The sequence below is a fragment of the Dryas octopetala genome, chromosome 2, assembly GCF_963921425.1.
Source record: "Dryas octopetala chromosome 2, drDryOcto1.1, whole genome shotgun sequence".
In the NCBI taxonomy this organism is placed as follows: domain Eukaryota; kingdom Viridiplantae; phylum Streptophyta; class Magnoliopsida; order Rosales; family Rosaceae; genus Dryas; species Dryas octopetala.
In genome coordinates this window covers 16,215,977-16,234,916 of record NC_141367.1, presented here as the reverse complement: position 1 = coordinate 16,234,916, position 18,940 = coordinate 16,215,977, and the positions used below count along the sequence as shown (strand labels likewise).

Sequence of the window (18,940 nt, the reverse complement as noted above, 5' to 3'; positions counted from 1 at the left end):
CCATCTATAATGATGGTAATGCTCACCGTAAGCAAAAATGAATCCCTAGCATAAATGCATAATGGTCAAAACTTTCCCATAATTTGAAGAAAAACCTATAGCAAGTTAGCAACCAATACTTTTTCTGTACTACTACTTGCCACACGTTTTCTATTTTTTTATTTTGTGCACGTTTTCTATTTTTTTATTTTGTGCACGTTTTCTATTTTTTCTACTACTTGCCACACGTTTTCTATTTTATTCTGATGGAGGAAAAAAGTGATCAACTTTACATTCCTATTCTTCACAAATGGTTGGTGGTTTTTTCTTGGAGGGTGTGGAAGCATTGTAACCTCTTGAATTATTCCCATAGAGAGGATCCCAATTTCACTGTTCAGCTGTCGAAGATAAGGTAAATGTCTCTGTTTTCACTTTTACTTTTTATTTTTTGATATAGAATAGTTCTTATTTAATTTTATCTCCAAGCTAGATTCAGTTTTCAAACCTAATTTTAGTTTTTAATGATAACCCAGAAGAAAATTGATGATCAGAAATTCAATCCCTATAACCAACAGCTGGAAAGAGCCCTAAACATTGAAGTGTGGTTGCATAAACTTTGGGTTTCATCGATTTCTATAACTTAAAAAAGGTCCCTGTTTTTTTATCAATAACTTGAAAAAGTCCAAGCATATTAGCATATATATAGATATATTTAACCAATGTTGACTTTTATTTGTGTATTATAATAATGTATGCATATAAGCTAATCCATGGATGCACTTTTTCTTTTTGCCCTCTGGCACGACAATGGGTTCTACAAATATAGAGGCCATGTGTTTTCTTGGTTTTTCTTTTTGGTGGTTGTTACCCTACATTCAGTGGTACTATGACCATGCATGGAATTTCTGTTGCAATTATGCATTTTCCCAGTTCTTGACATATTTTCTAATAAACAAATATAAATTGCTCATAGTAACTCATATTATTTTGTTTATTTTTTTCCCAATTATTGAAGATTAGATGCATGCATTTACTTCATTGTGGATTGTGGTTGTTGCATGTGATATTGAGTTGTTGATGAATCCTCATTAGCTCAAGAAGGCAAGAAGCATCCCTGTTTTTGAAAGTAATGACAGCTAGCTAACATTTCATACCTTTTAATTAAAATATTTTTCTTTAATTCTAAGGTACCAACAATATTCTAATTTAACCACAAACACTCAAGACCCGTTTGGTTCAAATTTTGGAGATATGGGAGTGAGTAATTAATTTCATTCCCATGTGTGGAAGTATAGAGAAGGAAAATCAATTCCTGGCCCAAGGAAATCTGATGCCCTTATTAGGGGGAAAATGAAACTCTTGTTGGAGCAATGAAATTAATTTCCCCCCTCTTGAGAAAGCATTTATTATTTCTTTTTGGACTAAACTAACCCTGCTATTATTTCAAAATAAATAATAAATTAGGGTACAATTGAAAAACTGACCAAACACAACATTTATTACTTTTAATATCTAGTTTACTTTCCCAAGCTTACCAAACACATGAAAGGAAATTTCACATTTCCTTCCCCCTGGAAAATGCAAAGGAATTGATTTCTCCCCTGGAAAATGCAAAGGAATTGATTTCTCAAGAAATCAATTTAGTGAACCAAACAGGCCTACAAAGCCTTAATCTTAAGTTGTGTGTCACTTTCTTAATTAAAACCACCTAGATACGCGCGTGCTAAAAATGACCATAAAGGACATGGAATAACAGTTAAATTCCGCTGGCGCAATATACTGTAAAAAAATGCAACTAAAATTGTAATTGAAACTACAATTGAAACTGTAACTGCATACAGATTTTGCATACACTTAAAAATATATGTTGAAATTCACATAGCAACTACATGAAAATTATTTTTCAAAAACTTCACTATATATAGTAAGCAACTACATAAAATTCAATATTTCTTAATATATGTAACAAAAAAATGCTATGCAAATCGAGCACAAATTGGGTGGAACAACCTCAAGAGGTAGTTATGTACCCATTTCCAGATAATCGGAGGCATGTCAAAAACTGTTATTTTTTTATTGTGCAATGTTAATGTTAAGAAGAACAAATAGATTGATATTGGTCCGTAAAATTTAAGGTGCTTTAATTAAAAGCTTAAAATGAGAAATAAAGTTAAGTCAAACCCCAGCCAGCCCAAAACTTAAATAGAAACTCAAACTGTCCACCGAGTGCTCGACAGATGCATCTGTGTGCATCTGCAACCTGCATCTGCAAGCTAAAACATGCATCTACAAACTAAAACATGTCATCTGCAAACTAAAAAAGATGCATCTGCAAGCTAAAAAAGGCATTTGCAAGGTAAAAATATGCATATGCAACCTAAAATGTGCATATGCAGATGCATCTGCAAGCTTCCTAACGCTCGGTAGTGCATTTTTCTGTCTCTGCCTGCACATACACAGACAGATTGGGCTGAAACTTAATTTTTTAATTGGTTGGGTTTGTAGTTAAAAATTATTCAAAAATTGGGTTTATGAGTAATTTATTATAAAAATTCAGAGAAACATAGAGAAAGGAGGGAGAGAGGGAGGGAGGGAACTTGTTTCATATGAACCTCCATAATATATATAGAATAAACTTGTTTCACTTTTGAAGGAAGGAACCAACAAAAAAAAAAAAAAAAGGTCTCGGTAACATGGACAACTAAGCTTATATATATAATACACTTGTTTCACTTTTGAAGGAAGGAACCAACAAAAAATGAAAAAAAAAAGGTCTCGCTAACATGGACAACTAAGCTTAAAGACCACACATGTGCATGAGTCCATAGGAACCTATCTGAATGATTTTGGTTGCAAGAACTGGTTTTTTTTCGTTCTTGTAATCTACCACATGCAGTAGCTCGAAATTTTAAGAGTGATCTTGACTCCAATCTGATTATGTTTATACATGTTATAAATATAAGTGTACAGAGGCGACGTGTCCCATCATCACAAAATCCGTTTCTTTTCAAATATTTACATGGCCTCTCTAAATTTCAGCCAAAATCTGTTATTATGTTATTATGCACCATTGATCTCAAGAAGAACAAATTGATTGATATAGTCTATAGAAATTAAGAGAGAAAAATACGGGTCACGCGAGTTCAGAGAGAGAAGGTAGATTGAGGAGAGATTGGAAGTGAGATTTTTGTTGGGGGAAGCGGATTGCTTAAGAAATGACACCTCGCAATTTAAACACACTCAGTATTAATTCTTAAGAATATTAACCTTATTATTAAATTTTTAGAATAAGCATATTACATTTTGTCATGTATCATACAGTAATGTTTTTTTTTTTTTTTTTTGTATCTTGAACATTTCATACCTTTGCTGTCCAAAGAAAGACAAAACACATTTCATACCTTTTATAGGAAACATAGAAACATAATCTTCAATTTTATAATGACAGGGATTATTATAAAGCAATAAATAAAAGAGAAAATTAGAAATAAACACAAACTTAATTATTACAATATATATTACAGATAATTATTTTAAAGTTCATTTTTAGACTGTTAATGAGTCATTAGTAAGTCTTAATTTTTTTGTATTAAATAAGCCTACTTGCTACAGTACCGGTCCACCTTTTAATTTTATTAGTTAGGGTTTCATTTTTTATTTCATTTTGTGCCTCTCTCTGTCTGAAACATTTTAGAGATAATGGCGATATGTCTCCAGCGATCTCTCCTTCCAAGGATCTTTCTCTCCGGCAATCTCTCCATCCATTTCCCTCTTTTTCTCTCTCTTCTCTTCACTATAAAGCCATTGCTAGAGCCTTAAGGGCCCAGATCGAAGTTTGTTGACCGCCGATCTGGAAGTAGGCGCCAACCTCCAGATCTGGATTTTGTTGAATCGTTGATCTGGAGCTATTGTGCTGATTGTTACTGTCAAAAAGTAACAATCTTGGACAGTGGCAATTATTTTTTATTGTTAAAATTAAGATTTTTTACTCGAAACTTATTTTTTGTGTTTTGTGTTGGTTTTATGTTTTTTTTTATATATTTATGGAAGAAAATGACAGAAGATAGTGGCAATTATCTGATTTTTGGTATTGTTGCACAATGAGAATTGCCACTATTGGACAGTGACAATTGTCCTGACGTGAAAAAAAAAAACTGGGCGTGCTGGGCTTCGACGCATTTTTCCAAGTGATTTTATTAAAATGGACTGCATTAGGACTTACTTTTTAATAGTGGACCTTTAAAAAAAGCCTATTTTCTATAATGGACTTTTAAAAAAAAATCTCATAATATTAGACAATAACACTACTATCCATGTTTTGAAAAAAGAAAAATTATTGTATCTTTTGTCCACAGGGCATCAATTAGCCCATTTGACACAGAATATTTGGTCCACTATATAAGAAACATCTTTCCTTTTCATCAAATCCCACAATTAACACTAAGGCAATTACCAGGGTTAAAAAATGAATTGAAATTTTGGAAACAATTAAAAACAAGATAAAAGAATTAATAAAAAAAATAGTAAGCACATGACTGCAAGCATATTCAATTACTATATTTATGACTTTAAAAACAATATAGAATAAGAAAGTTACCCTCTTCCCTATTAGTTGTGCGCAAAGAACTTTTTTATTTCATTTGTTGATTTGATATTTCTATTATATGGCAATTTTAAGTTGAATTTTTTTTTGTTTGTTACAAATTGTAAGTTGAGAGTCCATCTCTACTGTGAGCGACTGCAAGCATGACGCCGAGTGATCGGCACCATTATTGAGTGCTCGGCAGTATAAATATTTTTGTTTGCGATCACTTGATATTTAATTTGTCTACTTAATATTAGAATTTTGGATTTTGATGGATCGGAATTAAGTTTGACCTGAACAAATTTCATTAATTTGTAGTTAACATTATTATTGTGTATTGCCGCATAAATCTTAGAGACATTGATCCCTGACAACAAGATCAATTTGATTACTTGATCAACCATTATACATGGCATCCATACCCCAACCAAAGATAGATAGGCTAACTACCTAATTAAGTACTTTTGGGCTAAACCGCCAAGGTGAGCAAGTTTTTCATCCAATCCAATGGGAAAGTGTTCATTAAAATAATGAGTTGCAAGCCAAATCTCATTTGTATACGTACCACTGTAGGGATGGCAACGGGGCGGGTTTTTCACTACCATACTGGCTCTGCCGAGTAATTGGGTCCTCATCAGATATTCGGAGCCCCTATTAATTTTTTTAAAAATAAATTTTTTATTAATAACATACCAAATCAACATAAATATATAATATAATAGACGAAATACATTAAAATTCATTATATTATATTACAATAACACTAAATCATAAAGAGAACACTATTAAATTTTAAAGACATGCAACAAAAATTAAGATAATAAATTATAATATAATTATATAATATAATATTTTTATTAAACGGGTATACGAGGCAGGGCGGGGACATGGATAGTATTATCATACCCGCTTAATCGGGGCGAGTCCTCACGGAAATTTTCGGGGGCGGGGAATTTTGCCATCCCTACACACCAGTTATCATTTGAAACTTTTAAATCATATATTTTGGGAAATAATGCTATATTTATCATATTCTTATACCACATTTTTATACCATCTTACGTGTCATTACTTTATTGGACATAGTTTTTTTTTTCCTTTTTAGGTTTTATTTTTATTTTTGAGTATCCAATGTATGAATGCCATGTAAGTTGTCACATAAGGTGGTACAAAATTGTGGTATAAAAATATGGGATATCTAGCACTACTGATCTTTTGGGTGGTGCATTGATGCTCGTCTTTTTCAAAATTTTTTGACATGGAAAATTTTAATTTTAAACTACAATTCTTTCTTCTTTTTTTTTGGTCAAATAAACTACGATTCTTTGCCAGCTTTAAAGTGCAAGTACTTGAGATGGGAGAGGTATTGTTTTCCGGAAAGCTGGTTTCTCCATTTTTGTGAATTCTTTTTCTTTGGATGTTGTCAGTCTTTTTTTTTTTTTTTTTGGGTCGAAAAGGATGAGCCACGCATTAAAAGAGCCCAGGCACAAGAAATACAAAGCAAGGGCCAAGAGGCCCAAAGCAAAATAAACATTGTAAAAAAAATTCAAAACCTGCCCAAACTAAACATAAAAATAAACCCTAGGCTACATAGGTGGTTCAGGAAAAACCACGCCGCTGCCAAGGATCGGTCCGCCGTGAGACCCACAAAAATCCCCAGATCTCATCCCCACGACATTGAGAAAAAGCCACAGCCATAGACAACATGGGCAACATGGGCTCTAGGGCATACGAATTTTTTTTTTTTTTTTTTTTCAAATTTTCCTAGGTAACAACTCATTCTCAATATATTTTTTTTTTCAAATTTTCCTAGGTAACAACTCATTCTCAATATAATCACAATCCAATTAATCTAGCTCAGTCTAGCCTATCCAAATATCTCAACCCATATTAGTTTGAAGAAAAAAAAAAACTTACATATCCCCCTATGTGATACTACATGGTATCCCTCCTCTTTTATTGCTCTTTCTCTTTTTCTCATCTCTTGTTTTTATCTCTCTCTTCAAGGGATGTCACATCACTACAACATGAAAATATGTAAGTTTTTTTCTAATTTGAAAAGCTAGATTCGTCCCTGTTAATATATATGTATTATGGGTCACTGAAGTTGATCATCATTCTACAAAATGAATTGAACAAAGCACTTCTTCTATTTAGCTCTTAATAATGATTGTCACTAGGTGATTTAATTTATTCATTTGTTTGTTTATCTCCATTTACAAGATATGTGTGAGTTAATTAATCTTCTAGTCAATTACTTGGGACATCGATCATTTGGGAGCTAGGTAACTTCCATGGCCATAAAAGTCAATACATAGCTGGAAAGATTTGAGGAAGCTAATGACCATTATATGTTGATTAATTAGTCATTAATAAAATATTTATATTTATTCCATTTCAAATTTTCAATACGTCATGAAGTACCGCATGTTATGTTATATATGTTCACGTATAGCTTTCGGCCAATATCTCATTCAACTCATGCACGAATCAAATTTTGTGGAGCAAATGCATGATCTCATCACCTAATAATTTTCTTTCATTAGACATAAATAACATTAGAGGACAGAGATTTAACTTGGATCTTCCTATTTAAAAAATTAAAAAATAAATGAATTGATCATGCGTACTACAATTGGTTCCAGTTCCTTGTGAACCTGGGAAGTGGGAAATCCATTTGGATAGGAAATATATGATTATTTTAACAATGTTAGATTTGTTGAAAGAATCACACGACTATTAAGTATTAACTGCAATGTATTTAATTGAAATGATTTATTATAATAAAGAATTAGTCATCAAAAATCTATGTGTCACTTTGTTTTTTGTTGAAATGACACTTCTCTTTTCGATCTATTATTTGTGTATTAATTCTTGATATTTTATTCAAATAATTTAACTATAATTTATGAAAATCCTTAAGGAAAATGCTAAAGAGTCCCAAATTTTTTTTTCCAACATTTATTTCTCATATTATGTGTCATTAATTTGCTGGACAAGGTACTTTATTTTATTTTTTAAGTTTTATTTTTTTATTTTTTAGTATTCAATGTATAAATCTTATATAAATTGGGAAAAAAAAGGTTAAGATCTCTAGCACTACTGTATTTTATTCCACTTTGCAATTCATGTTCCTGATAAAGCAACCTAATACCAACACCGCCCACCAACCCCCAAAAAAAAAAAAAAAAAATTCATGCCACATCTTTTTCCTTTATGTTGTTTGTGGTGTACTCAAAAAATTGTGTTATATATATGTATGATTGAAAGATTATTTCTTAATCTTTTCTTTAGGGTTGGCTGTTGGCACAATGTGCTTACGCATTGGGGTTGACACAATTGATTGCTTATCATTATTTCCTAACAATTTTTTTATTCTTAGGGAAATTTTTTGGGGGTCCTGTGTTTAGGATAATTCACAAATCAAAGATGGGCTTTTAAAATGGACCTCATAATGGGCTTTTAATATTGGATAGCCACTCTAAATTCGGGCTCCGAAGTTGAGGTTTCATTATCTACTGGTTTTGATAGGAAAAACTACACCTATGTCCCATTAATTTTGGGGTCAGTCCCACTTTGTCTCTAAAACCAATTGACTCATGTTGTACTATATATTAAGAATTTTTTGCAATGTGAGTCTTTCATCCAACTCCACTTAAAATTACATAAAAAATAATATAGAAGCCTAATGTTGAGAGAATCTGACAAATCTTGGATGGAGTTAGAATGAAAAATTCACATCGCAACAATTTCATAATACATGCATGATGAGACAAGATGAGTCTTGAGTCAAAAAAATAAGGAACAAAGTGAGATAGACCTAGAGTGAGGCGCCATAAGTATAATTTTCCCTTCTGATTAATAGGGGACAAAATCAAGGTGTTTTCATGGTTTCAAATCCTGAGTCCAATATTTGAAAATAATTATGTGTGTGGCTATAACCAGTGGTGGAACTAGGTGCATGACTAGCTGTGCTATAACAGAGCCGAGAATTCTGCTAAAAAAATTAATATATATTATATAGAAGCCCAACTCATTAAAAAGGTAAAGTTAAGAAAAATATAAGTAAAATTATGAGCCCAATACAATCAATAATCACTTTTCATTAGCCCATTAGTCAATACCTTCATGATCTTCATAGTTTTTTTTTTTTTTTTTCCAAGTTCCTATATATATATTTTATATGTATGTTTTTTACTAGGAAAAAAATTGTCTAGAGATTTAGCTCATCCAAGTTTTAAATTCTAGTACTATCATTGGCTATAATACAGTCATGTGATATTATTAATTTATATATATAATATGCGTAGATGATGAGTTTATAATATGTATTATGAATTTAATAGATTAATGACACCGTTAACGATAACATGAAAAAATTTCTTCAACATTTGGCTTGAGACAAAAGTATCCAATCTCTGATTGGCTGGTCAGTTAGATGATGGAGTGAACTTACCCCTTCTTTAGCAGTATTACGTAGGGCTGGGTCGGGTTGACCGAAAAACCGAGGCCTAGCCCGAAACCGGCCCAACTGATACCGAAAAAAACCGTACCGAAATAAAACCGTACCGGAAGTTCGGTTTGACTACCGAACCGGGAGGTTCGGACTCGGTCCCGGTTCCCATATCCTTAAACCGTCGGTAAACCGAACCGAACCGAATATATTTAACAAATCATTTACATAATTCATTTTTATACATTTCTTATACATTTCTAATAAATAATTTATAATTTTATATAATACATTTCTATAATTTATATAAAACATATATAAATTTATAAACCCCTATAATTTTAATTTATATGTTTTTTAATATATATAAACTAATTAAAAATACCCTAAACCATAATATTAATATATTATACTAAATTAGTGAATGGAGTCAAGGCCCAAAAATGGCCCAAAATGTGGCCCAAAACATGGCCCAACATGTGTTCGGTCTAGGCCCATAACCGAGCCGAGCCGACCGGATTCTTCGGTTGACCGAACATCGGTTTACCGGCTTTTCAGTCTCGGTCTCGGTTGCCGTGGAGGCTTACTGGAAGGGTTCGGTTCGGTCTTCGGTTTAGGAGTTTCGGTTCGGTTACCGATCCGAACCCACCCCTAGTATTACGCATATGTACATAAAAATTAAGAAATGTTGACCGTCGCCCACGGATACTAGTTTGGGCTTTGTGACTCCATCAAGCAACTAGAACATAAAACAAGGTTTGCGAGACCCACATCTTATATTCAGCTATATATTGTTTAGTTTTGTTATTGGGCCTTTCCGCCACCATAGAACCAAAGGACATGAAAGATTCAAAATGTGGGAGCTTTTGAAAAAATGTGTTTTAGAGGTCGATCCATTTTAGTCTAATATTATATTAGTTTTTAAAAATTAATTGAGGTTTAAAAATTAATCAGATTTAAATGTACATATATCCTAAACCTATAACCTAAACTTTAAACCTAAACCTATAACTCTTTTTTTTTTGAACAAGCTAAACCTATAACTTAAACAATACGTAAGTTGACATATTTCAATTGTACCAATATGTGAGTTAATATATTTAAATTGTACCAATTCGTAGGTTGGTACATTTGACAACACAAAAATTAAAGTGCACGTCGTGCACTCAGCTTGTACAATTAACTCCTCTGTGTTATAACGTGTGTTTCTTGATCATTTTCAAAAAAATAGTGAACCATTTTAACAATGCAAATATTAAGCGGGTAGATTTTATATTAGGGAGTGTAGAGTGAATTTATTTCTCATTTACTTTTAAATTTAACTTTGAAACCGAGCATTAAATAATAGTCCCCTAGCCTAGTGATTTTTAATCACCCCCAATACTTTTCTATCCCTACCATTTTTTTTCCCATTGTCTTTTCGACTCGTACAATAAGACAGTTAGATGTCACATTTAGGATTGCATTTTTATTTATTTTTTCTCTTAGAATCTGATTCATCACTTTTATTAATTAAGATTATACTCTCAAAACTCAGAATTTTTCAAATAACGATTCTACACTCTAAAGTATCAACTCTAAATTATAAATCCTAAATTTCCTGAACTATACTAAATTTTACTCTAATAAACTACTACCTTTTAATAAACCTTATATTAAAAAATTTAGATTAAGTATTAAAATAAAACAGTAACGGTCTACATAAAAGGAAAATGAATGAAAAAAATTGGGAGCTATAATAGAGTTTGAGTCATACTTAAGGGATTCTAATAAACTTTTATAATAAATAAAAGCTTGCTTAATAGTAAATGCAATGAGTTCAGAAAGGTGCAAAACAAATTTAGTAAAGATAAAAGAGATAATACTTTATGTACAAGATCTTTAATTAATAAAATTATTTTCGTAAATTAAGATAAAGAGATAAAACTTCTTTCTAAATAAGCAAATGACCAAAATCAAATTGATAACGTCCTGTTTTGGTCATGGACAGCGTCACCGCTGAGTCAGACTTATATGCTTTTATCACCGATAAGTTGATAATCTTTGCAATTGGTCAAAAAAAGTTGATAATCTTTGCCACATTATCCTCCGTACTTTTATGCTTTTATCTAAATGGTCACCTTCAAATTATTCGATCACCCGCAGTGAGCTAATTGAAGGTCACCACCAATAACACTAACCTTAGACAGAATCAAAGAAATGTAAGCTGCTCTATTGACCAATGAACTTCTGCCAGTGGCATAGCTACGTCCACGTGTGTAATATTATCAAAAGCATTCGGATTATCCTTATGCTAATTGCTTCCTGATTTTGTTCGAAATTGTAGGCAGAAATTAATCTTGTTACATGACACATTTGCCCCTGTTCGGGTTCTGGTAACACTGCAACTAGAAGGACAAAATGGTAAAAGAAAAAACAGATTTAACAAACTGGCGTGGATGCTATCATGCTGATGCTCAGTCAGCTAATCTGATCCTAAATCAATTAAAATTCTAATTTTGATTGGCAAACCCCAATTTTAAGTAAATTTAAATTCAAATTTTGCATTAATTTTGGAAAACCAGCTATATATAAACTGTTACCGAAACTGGGAATCACTATTTTATAGACTTTGTTTCTTCTGCAATTACAGAGAGTCCATCTCATTCTGTAAGTCACCCTCTCTCTCTCTCTTTCTATGCAACACTGTAAGTCTAGTCTGTTTGATTTCCAAGTGCTTGTTGGCTGATTGTCTTTTATAAATTTTTGTTTTTGATGACACTGATGAACTTGTTAGATACTGATTACTTCAAGTTAGTACTTAAAGCTAAGCTTTGGTTACTTTGAAGTTTGAACTTTTCTGCTTTGATGATTAAATATTTTAAATTTTGGTGGAAACCCATTTCTTATGTGCTAATTTTGATGATGGGTACTCCGTGAACTGCATGAATGTTTGGTTCTGTGTTATTTAGGTTGTGGGTATTCACCAAGTTGCTCATGTGATGTGTGTGAATTTATTAATTGGTGGTTGGTGATCAGTGGTCCTTTGAGTTTTATATGGCTGAGCTCACTTAATCGCTGTATCAGTGTGTGTGCTTTAAGTGTGTGTGTGTGTGTGAGAGAGAGAGAGAGAGAGAGAGAGAGAGAGAGAGTTTTCTGTGTGAAATTGATTATGGCTTTTCCCCAGAATACACTTTGATTTGTGTATGTGTGTGTATCCGTAATTTGATGGTTAATGATCAATTGGTTAGTCTGTATTTTATATTGCAGAGGTATTTGCATGAGACCATGAATATGAAGGCTGGAAAGATATTGTTGCTTCTTCTTTGTTTGAATGTCGTTACCTTTGGAGTGGTAAAGAATCTTCCTCTATATACAATAATTCCTTTTCTAATTTTCTTTTTGAACTGTAGTTCCAACTATAATATTTTCTTATTAACATTTGGTTTGTCTTCAACACAGACTGCTGAACCACCAACATGCCCTGCAGATCTTGGAAATGAGTGCAGTGATTCTGGGGAATGGAAAGGGGAATTTTTCCCTGGCATTCCCAAAATTAAGTATGAGGTAGAATGGCTTATGACCAATTTCTTATTTTGCATCTACTTCATATGCTTGCATAGACCTTTTCAGTTCTTATTATATTTGTTTCCAACTAGGAAACGGAATTTCAAATATTTTCCTCATATAAATGAATATAATACTCTTAAGATTCGCAGAGTTACCAATTTCTTCAGATCATTTGATTTGGAGGAAAGATTGCATCTGAATAACTTTTTGACAATTAATTATTGTTTGTTTTGGCCAAAATTTTCAAATTGTTTCGTATCAATATTAAAGATTACTCTATAAATTTGTTTCATATAGAAACATCGAATTTCATGTTTATCTATTCCCAAATACATATTTTACATATTTTGTTCTTTCAGGGTCCATCTAGCAAGAACTCCCTTGCATACAAATGGTATAATGCTGAAGAGGAAATTCTAGGGAAGAAAATGAAGGTTGGTTCTTCTTGTTAATGAATTTTGGATTTATAAAGGACCTGATGGTTTGTGACTGAAGTTTTTGACAACCTTAGGATTGGATGAGGTTTAGTGTTGCATTTTGGCACACATTCCGTGGAACAGGAGGTGACCCATTTGGTGCACCGACAAAGAATTGGCCGTGGGAGGATGGAACTAATTCTTTGGCTATGGCCAAGAGAAGAAGTAAGAATATTGTTTATTATTTTTATCTTTTGTATTTGGAATTGAGGAGTGTATGAATTGAAAGTAATATTTATATTTGTGTAACTGATATTGCAGTGAGAGCCAACTTTGAGTTCATAAAAAAGCTTGGAGTTGAATTGTGGTGTTTTCATGACAGGGATATAGCTCCCGATGGAAAAACCTTGGAGGTGAGTCATTCTTTAATGTTACCTTGATGATCAAATTTTTTTAGTACCGTTTTGAAGGGTGAGCAAGAAAGTATGAGATGGGCTATTGCATTGCTTTTTCTTGGAAGGTACAAAAAATGGTGAACTTGAAATTGTTCAATTTTCCTTGTTTTGTTGCAGGAAACTAATAAAAACTTGGATGAAGTGGTGGCCCTTGCTAAGGAGCTTCAGGTACTTCTGTACAAGCACACCAGGAAATGATAATATGAGTATAATCACATAATACATAAGGGCAACTATTTTCATGCAAATTAGAGTTTTTGTTACATAGGCTTGAATACGTGATGCAATACATCTCACTGCAATTTAGCTAGGGCGCATAGGTTGTTATACACTGCTGAATGCTGATGTTGCTTTTCAAGCCCCCTATTATTATTTTATTTTATTTTCACTTTACTGTGTAAAAGGAAACCAATTATGCTCAACCTCCAAAAGCCATGGTAGTCAAAATTATATCTTCTTAATTGCCAACCAGATGAAGTGAAAAATGAAGAAAATCTAAGTATTCGTGAAACCAACATTCTCATTTAATCGTTTCCATTGTTTAGGCACCTCTATCCATTTTATAGTGCAGAAATTGTTTGTTTGTAATCATATCTGCTAGTGTGAGAAGCCATTTCCCTTATTTAAATGCCTCATTATGTGACTGTAGGGAACCAAAATTCGACCTTTGTGGGGTACAGCTCAGCTGTTCTTGCATCCTCGCTACATGCATGGTGGTGCTACTAGGTAATACTTTTATCAATTATTGAGCGTACTCTGTTCATGGACTCATTCTATGGACTTATACTCTCAACATGCTTTACAGCCCTGAAGTAGGTGTATATGCATATGCTGCTGCTCAAGTTAAGAAAGCCATTGAGGTGAGTGTTGGTGCATGTAATGTCTGATGATAAGGTGTAATTGTTTGTATTTTTGTAACTGTATAATGTTGTTACCTCTATGAAATGTGTGTGCTGATTTACACATTCTACAGGTCACACATTATTTAGGGGGTGAAAATTATGTGTTTTGGGGTGGCCGTGAGGGTTACCAGACTCTCTTGAATACTGACATGGGACGAGAGCTTGATCATCTGGTGTGTTTAATTTGCAGATATATTAAACTGTTATTTTCAATTCATTGATATATTTCAATTACTGTGTTGAGTAAACCATCATTTGGTAACTGTATGTTGGCACAAAACTATCAGGTGTTATGCTGTTTTCATGTAACCATATTACCGTATCACTGTTCTTTGTTTCCATTATGATGCCTTCGGCCTTCCTCATTATTTAACAAGAGCTGTTGGTCACATATTTACAGGCAAGGTTTCTTGAAGCTGCTGTTGCCTATAAAAAGAAAATTGGATTCAATGGTACCCTTGTGCTAAATTTATTCCAATGCATTATACCAGATAGTTGTATAACTTTGACTTTTATCACATTATGAGAATAGTAGTTTCTCAATGCTTTTATTTATTTATATTTTTCATTTGTTGCTTTGCTAAAATTTTTAAGGAGCTTATGGTTGTTTTTTTCTTTTTTCTTTTCTAATCCTATTGTGCCATTCAGGGACACTGTTGATTGAACCCAAACCTCAAGAACCTACCAAACACCAGTATGCTTCTGCTTGATTAGTTTTAAATATGGTTTATACATATGTATATTTTTACCTATGAGATAATTTCTGTTAGGTATGACTGGGATGCTGCAACAACAGCAAATTTCCTGCGAAAATATGGCCTTATAGGTAATCTTTACAAGCACTCCCTACATTCTTTTTTTTTTTTTTTTTATCCAGCCCAACGAAGATGCATTTATTCATGAGTCATTTAACTGTTTTACTTTTCAGTTGTTGGCACTCAGATTAGCTATATGCCTATATGAATGAAATGAGTTGCGGAATTTCATATGTACTACAGGCATTCTAATTTAGTTTTTATACACCTGTTGGACAATACCATTTTACCCTTTGCTTTTGTTTTTCTCCACACAGTTGCTTTTATTGTATCCTTCTCCATGTACATTTGATTTGTTAATGGTGCATCTTGGAATACTATTTTTACCCATATGGGCTTAGCCATGTAGAGGATGCATTATTTCCCTCCAAAATGACTCTTCAATCCACTTATTTGAATTCTTTAGAAAAAAAAAAATACTTAACAGTGTACTCTTGCATTTGTTATCATTGAAAAGCAAAGAGCAGAAATTGAAAATCATTTTTTAACATGTGCTATTTTCTTTAGTTGTAAGAAGTAATCCTCAACCCTGTTATCCGATTTCCTTTTGTAGGGGAATATAAACTTAACATTGAGTGCAACCATGCCACACTATCTGGTCACAGGTACTTCACATTTTGCATCTTAACTCTTAACCTCTTCTGAAGTAAATTTTTACTTTATATATCTCTCTAGAATTGTGCCAGCAAATGAGAAATTGTTAAATCCTTCTGCAAACCTCTGATACTTGTGTCCTTTGCAGCTGTCATCATGAGCTTGAAACTGCAAGACTCAATGGTTTATTGGGAAACATTGATGCAAACACTGGAGATCCTCAGATTGGTATTCTATAGTTGTAAACGGTTTAACTTATTGGCCCCCGAAGCATTCCAGTAATGGAATTTGTAATATGATCTGTTTGTTGTTGTCACAGGATGGGATACAGATCAGTTTCTCACAGATTTTGCAGAGGCGACCATGGTTATGCTCAGTGTGGTAAAAAATGTATGTCAGAGATGAATCTTTTTCATGTTGTAGTTGTAAGATTTAAGAACTTATGATTTGGCATGCAATTTCATGAACTGAATCAAATTTTCTTTTTCTTTCTCTTTTTTCCCCTAACACAGGGAGGACTGGCACCAGGAGGATTCAACTTTGATGCAAAATTGTAAGTTCCTGTCTTTCCATATGATTTGTATTTGCATAGATGTGATATCTTTCATCCTGGTAGTTGGGTTTCCATTTAATTGTTCTGTTTTTTTAATGCCACAATGTCTAGACGAAGAGAAAGCACAGATGTTGAGGATTTGTTCATTGCTCATATTAGCGGAATGGATACCCTGGCCCGTGGACTCCGTAATGTTGCCAAGCTGATTGAGGTAATGTGTGTGTGTGTGCATGTGCGTTCTCGACTCTATAAAGTTTTTAATGACTTAATGGAAGTTTGATGACTTTTTAAGGATGGTTCTCTGGCTGAGCTAGTTCGCAAGCGATATGAGAGTTTCGATACAGAAATTGGGACTAAAATAGAGGTAACAACCTTCAAATGCTTTATCTCATTTCTTGGTTCTAAATGGTTTAGATGGCTAATGCACGGTAATGCACCTTCCACAGGCTGGTAAGGCTGATTTTGAATATCTTGAGAAGAAGGCCATGGAGTGGGGTGAACCAAAAGTTCCTTCTGCCAAGCAGGTAATTTAAAAATATTTTAAAACAATTATGAAACAGTTTTTTCCTCACAACTGGCGCTGTGCATGCAATGAAGTTTTCATGCTAGATTTTCCTTAGCTGTGCATGTAAACATTGTCCTCTCAATTTTCTTAGCCGGATACTTTTCCCTCTTTGACTTCTGTGCACAATGAAGTTTTCATGCTAGCTTTTTGTTGTAAATATTGTATCCTTTGATGTTCTTTTCCTTGTTCCCTTTGATATATCTCATCTACTTTGAAACCCTTCTTCCTTGATGTTACACATCAATCCACCCACACACCTCTCCAAAACCTCTCCAAATCTATGGATATTACTCATTTATAATCTAAAAATACAATCTATCAGCATTATATGACTTATATTTGGTATGTCCAAAAGCCTCTCATTCAGAATCCACTCTTGAAATGAGGTATCTATGTTGATTTCAAACCTTATGAACATCCAGATGCTTGGGGAGACATTTTCTCAATCTTTTGGTTGTTAGTCCTGGGTTACAAGTTATATCTTTCCATTTCAATGTCTGTTGATATCGATACCAGAGTGCATTTCCAACCTGTAAAGGTGCACAACCAAGCTAGCAAAACCACAGTGTTCTATTTTGTTGTCTCTGGTGTAGTTAACCCATATGTTCAGTTTGGCCTTAGTTGATCTTCCAGTTTGGCCTTAATGATGCAATCTAACAGTAAGTTGTGTGCTGTGTTGCAGGAACTTGCGGAGATGATCTTCCAGTCTGCTTTGTAGAGATGCAGCATAGGATAGCCAGTTTTTCTTCTTTTATTAGAAATAATACATTGTAATATTTTCCAATGACCTTAGTTTTTGTTTTTTGAATACATACAAGTAACCGGTTGATCTAGATCCTTATAACCTTTTAGAGTTGCAGTTTTCTTATATTAGGATGGTAAATATAAATTATATAATGCTCATCTAACATGGGCCATTACAAAATTTTGAGTCATTAGCATGGTACAACATTGACATTGAGCTGTGGAACATGATATGAGTCATTTGCTGTTAAGAGAAATTTTTCATGTAACAGGTGTATACAAAACACCTCTTACAATAAGTGGCCAATGTGATTAGTCATAATATCTCCTTATGGGCTAATCACATGAATTAGTTGTTCTGAGAAGAGTGCCTTATGTACCTATCACATGTAATAATTTTTCTGTTGTTGAGAGTTTTCCTTTCCTACTTGAACAATATGAAGTGCACCACATGAAGCATGATTTGCCCTGAACTATCTGGACAGCCTCTGCAGTTTGATTATCTTGGCATATATCTAAAGCCCCTAAAAGAGAAGTCTTGGTGATTAGCTAGTTTAGGGAAAGTAATGTTACTGGCAACAAATTAAATTCTGAAATTTTGATTTCTAATTTTGTTGTGTTTTATATTTTAATCAATTATGAGATTCATTTATTTGTAGCTGTTAAGATATCTATATCATCATGTCACTAGTCTCATCATTTGACAATTTAAATTTAAGAACTTTTATTGTCTCTAGCTTTTTTTATTTGAGGATCCAAAATTTCCAAACTCCTATCTAGTAGCTATGGGCAGAAGATTACTGGAAGCACTGAACTTGTATGATTTCTATGCCCAAGATTTCTTATGATGAACATGAGCCCAGTTTAAAAGCGAGTCTGACAAATTTTATCTTTTAGTTAAACAAGGGACTTTAGCAAGATGGAGTTGTAAACACTATCTTGACTCCAAATCTCACGTCAAAGTTCTTTGAGTTAAATATCAAAATGGTCCACGAATTTTATTGTGATTTTCAATTTGGTTCAATAATTATAAAAAATATCGGTTCATGAATTTCTCATATTGTACTAAAGCAGTACAAACGTTAACTTTCATCTAAAAAATTAACAGAACTAGTTATGTGCACAACATGTGACTACATTTTAAGGACATTTCAGTCCATTCATCACATTTTAGCTTAAATTTTTTTATGAAAGTTAACGTTTATACTGCTTTGGTACAACTTGAGAAATTTGTGGACCAAATTGACACTTTTATAGTTAATGGACCAAATTGAGAATTACAGTAAAATTCATGAATCATTTTTGTATTTAACCCAAATTCTTTTATCCA

General features: G+C 33.0%; 1 protein-coding gene across 2 annotated transcripts; it reads left to right on the top strand.

The window, feature by feature from the left end:
- Positions 1–11,507: 11,507 nt before the first annotated feature.
- LOC147293475 (xylose isomerase family protein) lies at positions 11,508–17,791 on the top strand. 2 transcript variants are annotated; one of them, XM_086231340.1, is made up of 21 exons: positions 11,508–11,666; positions 12,267–12,350; positions 12,459–12,563; positions 12,926–13,000; positions 13,078–13,207; positions 13,304–13,395; positions 13,555–13,605; positions 14,087–14,163; positions 14,243–14,297; positions 14,411–14,512; positions 14,740–14,791; positions 14,988–15,033; positions 15,110–15,165; positions 15,708–15,759; positions 15,897–15,976; positions 16,068–16,138; positions 16,261–16,301; positions 16,413–16,512; positions 16,594–16,665; positions 16,748–16,825; positions 17,549–17,791. In XM_086231340.1, the coding sequence occupies exons 2-21, from the start codon at positions 12,285–12,287 to the stop codon at positions 17,582–17,584; spliced, it is 1,437 nt and encodes a 478-aa protein (XP_086087466.1). In that variant the 5' UTR covers positions 11,508–11,666; positions 12,267–12,284; the 3' UTR covers positions 17,585–17,791. The 2 variants fall into 2 exon arrangements, with proteins under 2 accessions (XP_086087466.1, XP_086087467.1); XM_086231341.1 differs by lacking the exon at positions 11,508–11,666 and having other exon boundaries at positions 12,248–12,350.
- The last annotated feature ends 1,149 nt before the right edge of the window (positions 17,792–18,940 follow it).